The sequence below is a fragment of the Athalia rosae genome, chromosome 4 (assembly GCF_917208135.1).
Source record: "Athalia rosae chromosome 4, iyAthRosa1.1, whole genome shotgun sequence".
In the NCBI taxonomy this organism is placed as follows: Eukaryota; Metazoa; Arthropoda; class Insecta; order Hymenoptera; family Athaliidae; genus Athalia; species Athalia rosae.
The window spans coordinates 544,437-558,640 of NC_064029.1; the positions used below are offsets into that span (position 1 = coordinate 544,437).

The window sequence follows — 14,204 nt, forward strand, 5'->3', positions numbered from 1 at the left end:
CCCCAAAGGTGACGTCTCACAACAAAGCGCTACGCTCCTGGCTACCTGACTGCAGCAAAGCTCGGGCTCCTCGACTCAACTTCAATTTTAAGTTAAAAAAAGAGCATGTAATTTTTTTCATTTCATACTTGAATTACAAAAATAATAAGAAAAACATTTTGAACAGTGAACGAGTAAAAAACAATCACAATCGACAATTTTTAGATATTTTCTATATTTGACCAAAAAAAAAAAATTTTTTCAACCCACCCCAAGGGTTATACAAATATTTTAATTCTTAGATTGATCTAAAATGTACGAGAATTTTTTCAGACAGGTGAAGCACGAAATTTCTTGATCCAAGCGATCAATCAATCAAAAATTATGAAGGATTTTAGTCCGGCGTGTTGTGAAAACTTGCGCGATGTCGGGTAATTATAGGTCTAGAATTCGCGCCGTTATGTGCACGTACAGATTTTCATAACGATGTATTAATAAAGCAGCTATACGATGAACAACTTGCGGACTTTTTATGCGTTCGCTAAACCAAAAGTGAGGCAAAAATCGTATAGATCGAATCGCGAGTAGTAGCAGCAGCGGCAGGTCTGGCGCGTGGTTATCGAGGGACTGGGTTGTCGCGCGTCCGCAGTCGACGACAAAAATCCAATTTAAATTAATTGGGTTTCACATTCTTCCAATTTAGTGAGTTGTCAAATAATTCGATACGAGATCATATAAAATTCACAAGCCTCTTGCAATAAAGCGTTCGGAATACGTACAACTACTCTGCCTTCTCATACGGATCGCACTTTTCTTCCCCTAATTGGTGGTGTAATTTTATGGAAACTCTCTCGAACAAGTAAAGTCAAACTTTTTGTATGATTCCATTAACTAATCGTGTGCTTTGAGTATATTTAATTATCCCCAAAAATAACACCACATTTTTTCAACCGGGTTCTAGATATAACAAGAGTAGTTTTTACAAGGGCAGGATTAACTGGCTCCCTCACACCTGTCGTGTTCTTTGCTCTTCTCAGTTCTTGTCCGCACGTTTGAGATATTCTAATCCTCCATTTACACCCAAATAAAATTAGAGTTTGATGGCTTCCTTACAGCCGCATATTATATGCACACGTATAACACACCCGCATCTTCATTCCACGGTGAACACCAAAACCCTAATGCCAACCGGGATATCAATTTCCAACGAGGTCTCCGTAATATAAACGATACAACCATAACGGGGCTGGCTTGTCCAAGATCGGTCCATTTTTAATCATTTTACTACTCCAGGTATAAAATCTTCCAGACAACATCCGTATTTGGAGAAAATTTGGAAAAAAAAACTGATCGGATAAAGGGTTCAAAGTGAAAGCCGCAGGGTTGATTATACCAATTTATGCGTTAGTTGTCTGCATAAATTTTCAAAATGGATTAATTGATAGTTTACAACTTACGAAATTTCATCGGTCTCGTTGGGTGGTTGATAGTCCTTTACAATTTTTACCAACTAAAAATGTAATATTTTCCAAAAGATTTGAGTGAGTGGACTTCATGAAAGTCAATCTCAGAATAACGAATCCATCGACTGAATTGGGCTACGACCAAGACCCTTTTCCACAATTTTTTGCCCCAAAATCAACAATTTGTTGGTGCCAAATTGATCGTCTATAGAATTAAAAAATTTATCGTGGGTTTTTCGATTTTTGGAGCAGAAAAAATGAGATATCTCGATGAGAAAATTTTGTAGTTCAATTTAGCCAACGAATTCATATTCCTGGGTTCAAATTACGTAAGAAAAGTGTCATTCAATCGATTTTGAAAACACTTCATTTCTGGCCGAAAAATCAACATTTTTCTATTTGAGGTTTTCGAGGGTAATCTGAGATATTTTCGTCTCAGAAACACGAATCCGTTAACTCTACCGACAATGAGCTACTACCAATTATCCTTGAAAGAGATAAATGTTATTCGAATAGTATAAGTAAAAAGAAAGGACGGGGAAAGAATACAAGACATGTAATATATGTCCGTAAATATAGGAAATTCGTGCAGGTGGAATGAATTATAGTAAACCCTTTTCGAATAATGGTAAGGAATGGATCTCTAACCCTTCGGTTACATGCTATATACATGAGAAAGAACATCGGACCTTTTCGATTGCATTTATATCTCAAATTTATATACAGTCACATCTATGTCGTTCACGTTGCGTGTTACAGAAAATATATAACATCAGTCCCATACGAATATAGTCCACGTAGGGAGAAGGGCGATGGGCCGAACCAAAGATAAATGATAGATGTCGCGCGTCGTGCGGCCTGCGTCGTACACGTATCCATGTAACCCTTGATTTCCAGAGGTAGGTAGAGGCCGAGCCTTAATCCGAGAATTCCGACGATAATTTTGCCGCCCTGGGAATTTAATCGCACCCAGTTGACGCAAGGTGTTTGTGTAACGGCCGAGCCGCTCGCAAAGGTTGCTGCGACGCGATGAACGCGTCTCTGTAATGTGCTTCGCCACAACGAGCAACGGTAGGGAGTAGCTGGGCAAATAAACCATATTTCATGGATGGGGTGCACCACCAAAACCAAGAGCATCAAGATGATAATCGAATTTTTTTTTCTCGTCTTTTTTTGGTTCTACCATAATAACCGCATTCACGGACGGAACAAATTTGACGTAATTAAAGTATGAACAACGGCCGCGCATTATTTTCTCGGAAAAATTATTTTTACGCCAGAAAGTAAGCGACGACGAGTCCGGAATGGCGTAAGCCTCACTCTCTGGTCTTGGATCGACCGAGCGAAACGAGAAAAACAATTATCAGCAGCCGAAGATTTTTGTGGATTACTCCCCGGTCCTCGATCTATCCCAATCTCCGTAGTTCTTTCTACTGTGGTAAAAAATAAATTCTCAAAAAAAGACTCGGATTCACGCAAACCGTCGGTGTGACGCAGGGGAAAAAGAAGAAGGAGGGCTTCCTTCGGACTCGTAATCGCGCAAGATCTTGGCAATTTTAGGTGAGATTTTGGAAAGGTGACGGGGTAACCCCCACTCCCCTTGGGTCAGTCTCTAAAATCTTTGGGCTGCCGTTGGCGCTCTTAAATCATCGGCGAGGCTAATTGCCAGCCATATTTTATCCATCGCCCGCCAACTCGTGCGCTCTGTATGTGTGTACAGGTTGTTTCTGGTCCCTCTACCTTTCGCAGGACGCGGGCTCCTGCCCTCTAATGTATACCTTATTCTCATACATTTGCCCCGCATCAAAGCAAGGAGGGAAACCAGCACGTGCCGATGTCCGCGGCGAGACGGACGAAGGCCCAAAGAGGCAAACTAAAATTGAATAATATTCAAGAAAATAAAGGACTCCGACAAACATGCGGGGAGGGCCAACTATAACTATACCTCGTGCCTGTAGTCCCGTACCTTTTTGCCGTACAACGTGAGATTCGTGATGTTCGTATTTTCTTTTTTCCTTTTTTCCTTTTTTTATCCCGTCCAACGTCGCTCTACAATTTATTTCTCACTCTCCCGTTGCAACGTGTATAAGACGCGAACATCCGCAAATAAAATAATCGCCTCGCCGCTCTACCGACGTAATTGATATCGTTGAGAGTTGATTGAAAATCAGAACAAAAAAAATCCAATTAAATAGAATGAAGAAGGAACTCGTTGCATAACCGATTCGCGATGATTATCAGGTCGGGTTTTATCCGAAGACCTCGTCGTTTGTAAACCCGAAGCGTGCGCAGTCGATTTTTCGTCCGGAGATACCACCGATGTTCGTAATCGTGTTATTTCAACCCCCTGTGGGAATCGACCCTGTATCGGTACCCTTGTTCAACATGTGTAGGATATCTTGTTACAGAAAATTATCCCCCGAGGATTTCGAGGGGGTATTTTCTATACTTATAAATGCGATTAAGCGAGTACGACCGAAGGACGAGAGAATAAAAAATTAGTTCGTTAACGATCGTTAATTAATACCATTTATTGTGGATGTGTTGAGAAACTGAGGTGCGAGTTAATTGTACAGAGGTGTAGGTACGCGGCGATTATATTAATAACACGTCCGCAATGGGAGTTCGAACTCAACTCCTTTCTAATTCGATGCTTTTGTCAGAAACCATAATTATTTTCCCTCGTTACGATCGCTGTAGTTGTTACCAAAGTGACGACTTATCGTTACGTTGTCTTCGAATCGAGCGAGATAGCGACCTACGTCACGAGGTGGCTAAAAATTAAACCCTCAATTTTTAAATGTGATCAAAAGCCAAAGGCACTTTGAAATCCATTCGTCGATTTACATGCGAAAGTGACTCGATATCCGAGACTGTTCGCACGTTTTATATCCGACGCAGCCGCGCGTATATTCTTTGGTCGCCGGTGCGCGTCCGCTGCGACCGAATCGAACGATATAAAGATTTCGACCACGAACGGCTGGAGTATTAAATCGCAAATTATAGTATATTATGAGAGCGATTCTTCATCCAGTTATGGCATCGCAAGTTGATCGACATCTAATACCTTCAGCTGCGCGCATCAATATACTCGATATATAAATTAGATATTATATGCATGCGCAACGGTCAATTATATACCGCCTCTTTATTCCTAAACTTATTTTTGATTTGGCATTGATTACGCTCGCAAGTCAGGTTTTGCCATACTCTTATGGAATTATACCTAGGTATTAATTAATAATCGCGATATTACAGTAATTTCTTTAATACTATGCAGCTCACGCGTTGCAGCTGGCACGAGACATTTTTTATTCGCATCCACCGCTCTTCCTCTGATAATTTTTAGAACATCTCATTCTATCGCAGATCTTGTTCTTTCGTTTTCTACGTCCTTCTGACCGATAGCTCCGCGTTATTATTCGATATTCTCTATTTTTGTATAAATCGAATTCGAGACATAGCAATAATTTTTGAAACGCGTTCCTTTCAATTCGCTCACGTCTGTTGGGGGCGACATTCGCACCTTCGCACCTTCGCGTGGATCGGCCCTCTGTAATCCCGAAGCTGTTCGTTCGCCTACACGCAGAGGTACGAGGCAAAGGGATACGGACGGAAGTGTCGTCGTTGCGGAATAGAGAGACCCGCGATATAGTCGGGAGCTGTTAGCAGGAAGTGGATAGCAGTTGGTCGCACAGCATGTCCTGGGTAATTGGTTAATGGATCAGATATTTGGTCGGAGGTATGCGCGGTCCGTAGGTACATTACATAATTACAACACGTCGTTTCTGTACCCCCCACTATCGCGCTAAATCGAGGGCCTTCATCGCGCGAGTAATACCCTCCAAATTACATGAATCTGAACCCGATAATAACATCCTTTGCAAATAATACCGGGCCAGAGCTACCGATCGCGTAGGGAGTATTGCAGCTCGTAAGCCGGGACAAGGCCCACGAGCGGTTTTCTTTTGATCAATTACCTCGCGATATTGATTGGGCCTATTAGGGGTCGGTACAGAGGTATTAACCGCATGATTTTATGGTCTGAGGTATACCTTTAAATTACGGTGTCTCTATACCGAGAGCCAACTCGCTTTGATGGCGCGAATGTGCCGATAATTCGCTTCGGGCTTCGATTTATATTACGACGTTTTTTTAAATTCCGCCACCGGCGGACGACGAATATTTTAACCGCGCGCGCGTGCAGATTATACTTGTAACGTCAACTCGGCGCGGGGTCAAAAGTTTTTCTATTATAAAAAATCCTCTGCAGGGATCGTCTTCAGGTATTTCTTCTTTACGGCGATAGACGGTTACACGCGTATTATACGTACGAACACATCGCGCGGTGACGTCTTTATCGTGTTTTTCTATCTGAATAATCAAATTCCCTGTATCGCCGCGCAGCTGAAAGAAGAGTTACGAGATGTGACTCGTGGGTAGGTCTCTTGGCTTCGGATTTCGAATATGTCACGGCTCGAGGCAGCTCTCAAAACGCCGTTGAAATTTAAAAGAGGAGAAAATAATTAAGAGCCGCTGCAGAATTCAACCGTAACGTCGAGAAGAAGGAAGAAGGAAACGTAGGTACGACCCCATCGCCCATCGCCCATCGCGACCATCGAGAAGCAAAACTATTCGCGTGCGGAGGCAGGTGCAACTTCCAGCAACAAATTCGGTCCTTCTTCAAGAAGAAAAGCTGCAAACGACTCCGAAGAAGATTGCCGTCTCTCTTCTCTTTTCTCTGAAAAGGAGGAGCACTATTTCCGAAGACGGAATCGTTGACGGATGCGCAGGTGCCGAATTTTCCCGATGCGATCGCAACGATCCCGATGCAGGGAAAATCGTTTGCGTGCCGCACGCGCTGCGAACGATCGTGCGGAGGTTGCGTTTGTATAAACCTTACTGCCACTTATTTATTTATCATTTATTTGTTGTTTTTTTTTTTTTTTGCCGGTTACTCACCGTACGAAGTGATCTGTACAGGAATTTGGAAAGGCGACACTTCGAAGCTCATGTTAAAACCATGACATTATCATAGTTATGGCTCACAGCTCTTCGCCTTGAAGCGTATCGCTGATCACTGTAAATTAAGTGCTAATGATATTCGGTTTCATTACAAATAGGAATCCCTGTCTTCGGACCAAGATTAATTGTTATTCAGCAGCAGAATAACGTGGTGACGGGAAAGACATTGATTCGCTCGTTTCGGGGATACCGAATTCCGATGAAATTTTGCAAGTATTCCTTCCTCTTCGAGGATTTTGAGCATTTTTTTGAAATCTCTCTATAAAATCGCCTCATTTACTGCGCGTCAAAACGTAGATTCCATCTTTTTCGTCTTCTATTATTTTTGTAACTATTTTCACGAGCTTCGTTAATTGTTTCACTTAATTTTTAATCTCTCGCACGCCCAACGTCTTCGCAGCAGCCGCCCTCCGGCTATATTATTGGAAAGCAGATAAAGCCATTTAGTAGCACGCGACAAACGAATAGCATGATCTTTTTGGTTGACTTTTTTTTTTTTTTTGTTTCTTCTTCAGTTTTTACATAGTTTAAGTTCCTCGGACACGAGCCGACCGCCGGGCATCGCGTTGTGCGTTCCGACCTGCTGCTTCGGAAGCCCACCTCGATACCTGCCGATCTTTGCGGATAAGATTCGAATCTTAAAGTTTATCGCGAGATATACGCGTGCGGGTCGAAATAGCTGTGCGTTGAGCTGCTGCGGGGAGAGCGAGGGAAACTTTGGGATCCGAGTTACTTCGACGTTCGCTCTCAGCTACCGAAATCTAATCTTACCTCGCACTAAAATCTTTTGGGGAACCACCTCCGATTAGTTTCACCGCGTAGAAACTCTCCTCCTCTTATTATATACTATACCGTATGTATACCTTTCATCTGTATATCTTTGTATTCGAGGGGCAAAGTGCTGCTGCCGCCGCCGCCGCCGCAACTTGAGAATTAGAGTTCTTAAAACGTTTCCAAGTTCGTGCTTCTGGACCATTAGATAATAATGATTACCTTTTAATTAAGCAACGAGATAACGTGCACTTTGGCCCAGAGAATTAATAAAGATGTTTCGAAGCCGCGTACAACTTTACGGGCCTGTATAGCAATAGGGTGCAACGGACTACCCCGAGACCCAAATATTCCCATCCGCACCACCGCGTCTTTGACGATTAAAAAAATACTGTGTATAGGTAAATGAACCGGTGATCAACGCACACCTGGTCAGGTGTAGCGATGCATACGTGCCGTTAGATTTTTTTCCATTGATACGAAGAGCCAAAAAAAAAAGAATCGAGCGGGAGCAAAAAATAACCCGACGTCTTTGTAGAGTTAATTTTTGAATTTTAGGTAAACGAAGTTTCCAATTTTCGTGATGAAAAATTCAAGGTCCCTTTTTTGTCGCCCCGGCCACACCAAATTTGGGAATAGAGATTTCTTTCTCTACCGCCCCTTCTGGTGAGCGTTGAATGATTATTATCACGACGGTTCGTGTAATTGAATGGGCGAACGGACCGCCGAAGAGGCGATCGAGACGGAATTACAGTGATCGAGATCTTGGTGAGAGTATTATTTAAAGTGCGTGAATTTGATTGATGCAAATACGTGGCTCTTGTGCTTCGGACACGGACAAGTAATCGGAGTAGAAAATTCTTCAAAGATATGCTCCGCTGAGTTTGCGTGGCAACCAAACACTCCACTTATAAAAGAGTTTCCAATTATGACGATACTCCACATTCTTTATTAGTACCGTCTATCAAATGCCGATGTACGGTATCGGTAATTAGCGGGATAAGATCGATGTTCGAAAACGCGGGGGGGTACCCCCACACTTAACGCCAGGTAAAACGGTCGCGATCGAATTTTCTCCATTTCCTGATTCGATGCCGTTCCACGTGGAATGGGAAAATTTAGATTCCGTTCGGCGTATCGATCGATCCAGAATCTGAACGAGATGAATTGAGTCGAAAATGAGGTATTCGTTCGCGAGTAATCAGAAAATAATCGCATGTATTCGGAAATTATGCGTACACAGAATGTACGATATAACAGTTATTCCGGTGAGGAAGTGAATAAGTGTAACTGTAACTGTAGCGTGCATCCAGAAACTTTCCCCCTCGAATATATCACATGCGTCTATTGCAAGTTATAAACTGAACTTTCTTGCTGCGATGAAAATTGCACGGTGTCCTGATCGTTGGGGGGCTTCGAAGCCATGATACGAGGTCTGCGAATCGTACGATATCGAGAGCACTGGGCCGAGTTATAATATTTAATAACTGCGACGCTCGGGAATTGAGTCGGGTTTCGAGTGTTCCCACTCAACAATTCGTGAGACCTGTAGCCCGTCGGGGGTAGAGGTTGTTGTTTTTGAATCGATAAATGCAAATTTTGTTCAAATCACCCTTCGTTTCGCCGAAGACAGTTATAGCGGAGTAGGTGGAAAGGTATGGAGGTACACGTATTGGACTTCGAATATACGGGTGTGCGTTACGTGTGCGCGGGTGTAAAACGTACGTTACATGCACGGGTATAGCCAGAGGTAAAGGTGCCTACCACACCTAATAGCCAAGCCGAGCAATTGATGCTTGAACAACGATTAAACGTTAAAAAGTGCCCGCTTATCTAACCCCGTGATCGCAAATGGGGACCACGCATGCAACCGAATTAACATACGACAATGCCGTTACTTTTTCCGCATGCTAACGCAACTATAGCTATGTACGGTATACGCTGTACATATGTATAACTTACACCAGCGGTATACCTACTTATTTTTTCATACGAATAAAAAATATATCTATGTATTTTTTCGTCTTACAACCGCCACCTTATAACTATAACGTCAACTTGATATCTTCTGGTCGTGATTTTCTTATAATTGTACGCGTGTGATATCTACCCGATATCGCGTGCGCTTCGTCCCGCAGGACACGAACAAGTATAATCCATTTCCTACGTTTATTCCAATTTCGTTGGAGACCGACTCGGTCTCCGTTTCGATATCCCGGTGTTCTTTTTTTCCATATATTTTTTTTCAATCTGACAATAAGCGAAATAATTTTTCACCGAAGCCTTGATTTTTCCCGCAAATGCTCGACTATACCGGTCAAATTGGCAAAGTCTCACTTCCCTGTATTACTCAACAACTCATAATCGTCGTCGCTCATTTCTAAATATCTTTTCAATTTGGAAATTTTTACACCTGAACGTTTCATAGGTCGTTGAAAATATTTTTCGATCCGGACGTGAAATTTTTGGTTGATTTCGTTTTTCCATTATCGGCGTTCGAATTCCTGTATCGGTAGGCACGCGTGTACGCGTCGATGCCTGCGTACCGTGTTCAGGGCGCGTAGCGTGAATCGTTGGACAGTTACGGATGAGTTTTTTGCGAGGCGAGTATACGAGTAAGTTTATGAACAGAAATGAAGACGCCATTGGTATACATATAAGTTCTCACTGAGCAGGGAAAGTGAGACGTTGTACGATAGTCGGGTATATAAACTGTGACGAGGTACCTACTGTGGTTCAGTTAGTGGTCAAGCACCACTCTGTAGCAGCCAAAACTTGCGAGATGAAAATCCAGGTGAGTCAAAAAAAACGACTGGATTCTTCAAAAAAAGCAACGAATAAGTCACGCTCTAATCTCCGGTTTTGATTCAGTTCGAGTGATCTGAGGCACTGTCTTACGAGATCTGATTTTTTCCCCGCAATGTAAGGAATAAGAGAAAAAAAAAAACAGCCTCCGTGTAAAACTAGCGTACGAATCCATTAGCATAAATTGAGATGGTTAAAATCAACTGAAGAGCTATTTTTGTTAATCCGTGAAATCGTGTATAAAGACGGACGGGTTGTAAAGAGATTAGAGACGTTCCCGATACACTTGGACAAAAGATAAATACGACTTGATTGCCGATTTATATGGGGATTAAAAACGCTAATGAAATATTGAGGGAATAAATCAGTCCGAGGAAGGATTTTATAGTTCATTAAGTTCACATACGTACGACTTGGAACAGATTTCATTTCGTGTCCTTCGGTCATTTTAGTGTTATTCGTTCGGCAATTTCTTCCCACGCGACGAACGACGATTTTTAAGAATATAAAAAATCGACAATGTCTCGTTTCAAGATCCGGTTGGCTTTTTTGATCCCAGGTTTTAATTGCCGTTGTGGCGTTGGCTGCGTTGGCGCGTTGCTCCGAAGAGTCGAACAAGGAAGCGGATTCGGAGCCTAAGAAAAGCGTCGCGCCCGAGGAAAAAGACGCGGACGCATCGGCGAGTGATAAGAAAACGGAGAAACGCGGTCTTCACGGTAGTTACGGAAGCTACGGCGATTTCGGGGGCGGCAGCGACGGCTACGGTCACCACGAGCACGTGAAAACCGTAACGGTGGTGAAGAAAGTTCACGTTCCCTACGAAGTGGCGAAGCATGTCCCTTACACGGTTGAAAAGCACGTACCGTACGAAGTAAAGGTGAACGTACCTCAACCCTACACGGTTGAAAAGCACGTACCTTACCCCGTGAAGGTTTTCGTAAAAGTACCGGTCCACGTACCGCAACCCTACACGGTCGAGAAGAAAATACCCTACGAAGTCAAAGTGCCCGTTGACAAGCCTTACGAAGTGAAGGTTTACGTACCGCAACCTTATACGGTTGAAAAGCACGTCCCGGTAGCGGTTAAAGTTCCAGTACCGCAGCCGTACACCGTTGAAAAGCACGTTCCATACCCGGTTAAAGTTAAAATTCCAGTCCCGCACCCTTATCCGGTTGAAAAGCCCGTGCCCTACGAAGTCAAGGTCCCGGTCGACAGACCCTACACCGTTCACGTACCCAAACCGTATCCGGTAACCGTTGAAAAACCTTATCCAGTTCCGGTTGAAAAGCCCGTGCCCTACGAAGTAAAAGTTCCGGTTGACAGGCCGTATCACGTTCACGTGGAAAAGCCTTATCCCGTTCACGTTAAAGTTCCCGTACCACAGCCCTACCACGTTGCAAAGCCCGTTCCTTATCCGGTCGAAAAACCTTACCCGGTACACGTGAAGGTACCAGTTGACAGACCGTATTATGTTGAAAAGGAGGTTCCTTATCCCGTCGAAAAAGAAGTACCGGTACCGGTCAAAGTACCGGTTCACGTACCGGTTCCCATAAAACACGAAGAGAAAACTAGCGGACTCGAGGGTGGCGATTATTCCGGGTACGGGTACGGAGGCGGATACGGAGACGGCGGCAGTGCCGGAGCCGGAGGTGGAGGCGGAGATGAATACGGAAGTTACGATGCCGGATCTTCTTACTCGCATCATCAGTAATCTCATTTTTGGTAACGGAAAGCCTGCGGAAATTCTATATCTCATGAGGCTTCGAACATCGAAGTACTAAAATAGGTTTCGTTACGTATTCCGCTGTGTATTTTTTCTCCTTTTCGTCTCCGCATCTTCGGAGTCTCATGATGTATTTTATTTCTTGTCGACGTGATCGTCGATGAACTGAAACAACGTACCTTATTACACCTAGTACCTGTACTTGAATGAGGAAAATGTGCGGAATTGAGGGGAAAAGAGGAAAACTGATTTTGTATATCAAAGATTATAAATAAACGTATTTTTCACTTAATTTTGCAAATTAGATCATGTCCCGGAGATCTTTATTTTTCTATGCATTCATATATTCTGGTAAGTTGTAAAATGTGAATTTGAAAACCGGTTTTATGTATCGTTCGTTGTGTTTAATATGGTTTTAATGAGGAAAATCCCTGTGTGATTATTGAACTAAAAAACCAGAACAAATTCGAATTTAATTACAGATGTTCAGCTGCCGGAACGCAGCGGGTTGTGCTTTAAGTGGTAATAATTGGTGCGCCAAAAATTCAGCGTAGAAATAAACTTGATTCAGAGTCTGCTGCAATTCGGACTCTCTCGTTGCATTTGGGCAAAAAATAAATTCGACGCCCCAGGTACCGTCAATTTAGGACTGCGCTGCCACCGCGACGCTGACATGTAACGTCGCTGCCAGGAATTCGTTAAATCTTTGTTCGACAAAAATACGCCATAAATAATTTTACGCTCAACGGAGGATGTTATAATTCCGTGACCGAGGCAAAACCTGCGGAGTTCGATCTCTCGCGGACTCGAGAGATCCGATTAGATATACGTTTAAAGTGAATGATTATCCGGCTGATTCTGTCATCGCCGAATAGAGTACGGTTTTCTTATTTTCTACGAGATAACGTCTTACTGTTAATAATAAGAACGCCTATATGCCAGCAGCTGTGGAAACCTCGCAGGATTATATTATACTCACAATCAGCAGAATCGCACCTGTACAGCGTTACCGACCTATCAACGTATATGCTTTAGGTATACATATAACTACTACGTTGCATCAGGTATAAGAATTCTGAAACGACGCAAAAATGCGGCTGAGATCGACGGAGATAAACGTAAGGGTATCTCGTCCGAGGGACTAATAACGATTCCTTCGCTTTTAGAAGCGAAATTTAATTAGTTTTAGATCCGATATGGAAGTGATACGTTTCTGTGTGTGTTGGCGTTGCTGCTGCTGCATGCAGCAAGAAAGTATTACTTTCTCTGCAGTTTCTATAAGTAGGTGCAATCGCGGTATTTGCATCTGCAGCGGTGCTACCTCCGGTATAACGGTCAATGGTTCTAAAATTCTTACAATTTGTTTGAGCCATTCGTGATCGTTAATATTTTTTGTTACAGAGATAGTTCGAAATTGGGTCATCCGTCGAAAGCGCCAAACGTATTATTACACAGGTTCTGAAGACGGATGAGAATATAGACCATTTTACTGCCGACTTGTCTCTCTTTCTCTCCGTGCACAGGAGACGCTTAGACGAGGTAAATATGTACCTAGAATATGTACTGTTAGTTTTGTGAAAGTGAAAAGAAGACGCAGAAATCTTTGATGCGTAACGTATGCAACGACGTACAAGCCGCGCATGTATAGACGGCAGAAAATACGGCTAGACTTGCAGCCTTACATTTTACCGTCCTATTCGCTACATTTCCGGTTTTCTAAGACGATTACATGCGTCACGACATTAACAACGGGATAAAGCTATACATCATCAACGCACGTTCGCCGTTCCGTTTCTCGTCATTTCCCTTCCATTCTATTGCATCGAGTCGGGTTCGCGCAAAAACTGGTATACATTCACGGTATCCCCGCGGGTGCACATAGCTGATTTTTCGTCCTCGCGGATGCAAAGACCCCTAGAATGCCGATTCTCGATTTGTTCGAACTCTTGCGAATCTCGAGGCTGTTACTTGTCAGGCAATTATCCAACGGGCAATGCTTCGGAATGGCACCACGTTTTGATAGAAAATACATGTATAGAGTGGAGGAGAGAGAGAGAGAGAGAGATAGGAGCGAGTGTTGGCGTCTGATAGGACGACTCCGGGTCCCCAGGGAATCCCAGGACTCAAACGGGACTAGGGACTATAGGGACTATCCCGTCTCCCATCACACTCGGTTAATTACGAAGCGAGTCTCGAGCGAGTCTCCCTCACCGCACCCTTCCCATTCCGTTATGTTCCTGCAGGCACCCTTCAAGGAGGTGGAGTCTCCGCCATTTTCAAACAACTCCCTTTCCCACCCTCGAGTCACTCAGTATTTACCCCAACCCTGGTATCCGGGATTGCTTCTTCCTCCCGTGACGTAAGATCTTTCGAAAAAAAGCTATCTTATTGAAACCCACAGTGTTGGAAGTATTTTGGACTTTGCATCTCACATAATT

The 14,204-nt window shown here is 43.3% G+C and overlaps 1 protein-coding gene across 1 annotated transcript; it reads left to right on the forward strand.

The window, feature by feature from the left end:
- Nucleotides 1-9,893: 9,893 nt before the first annotated feature.
- LOC105687435 (proline-rich protein 4) lies at nucleotides 9,894-12,058 on the forward strand. The gene is made up of 2 exons (XM_012403091.2): nucleotides 9,894-10,032; nucleotides 10,603-12,058. The coding sequence occupies exons 1-2, from the start codon at nucleotides 10,021-10,023 to the stop codon at nucleotides 11,752-11,754; spliced, it is 1,164 nt and encodes a 387-aa protein (XP_012258514.1). The 5' UTR covers nucleotides 9,894-10,020; the 3' UTR covers nucleotides 11,755-12,058.
- Nucleotides 12,059-14,204: the final 2,146 nt, after the last annotated feature.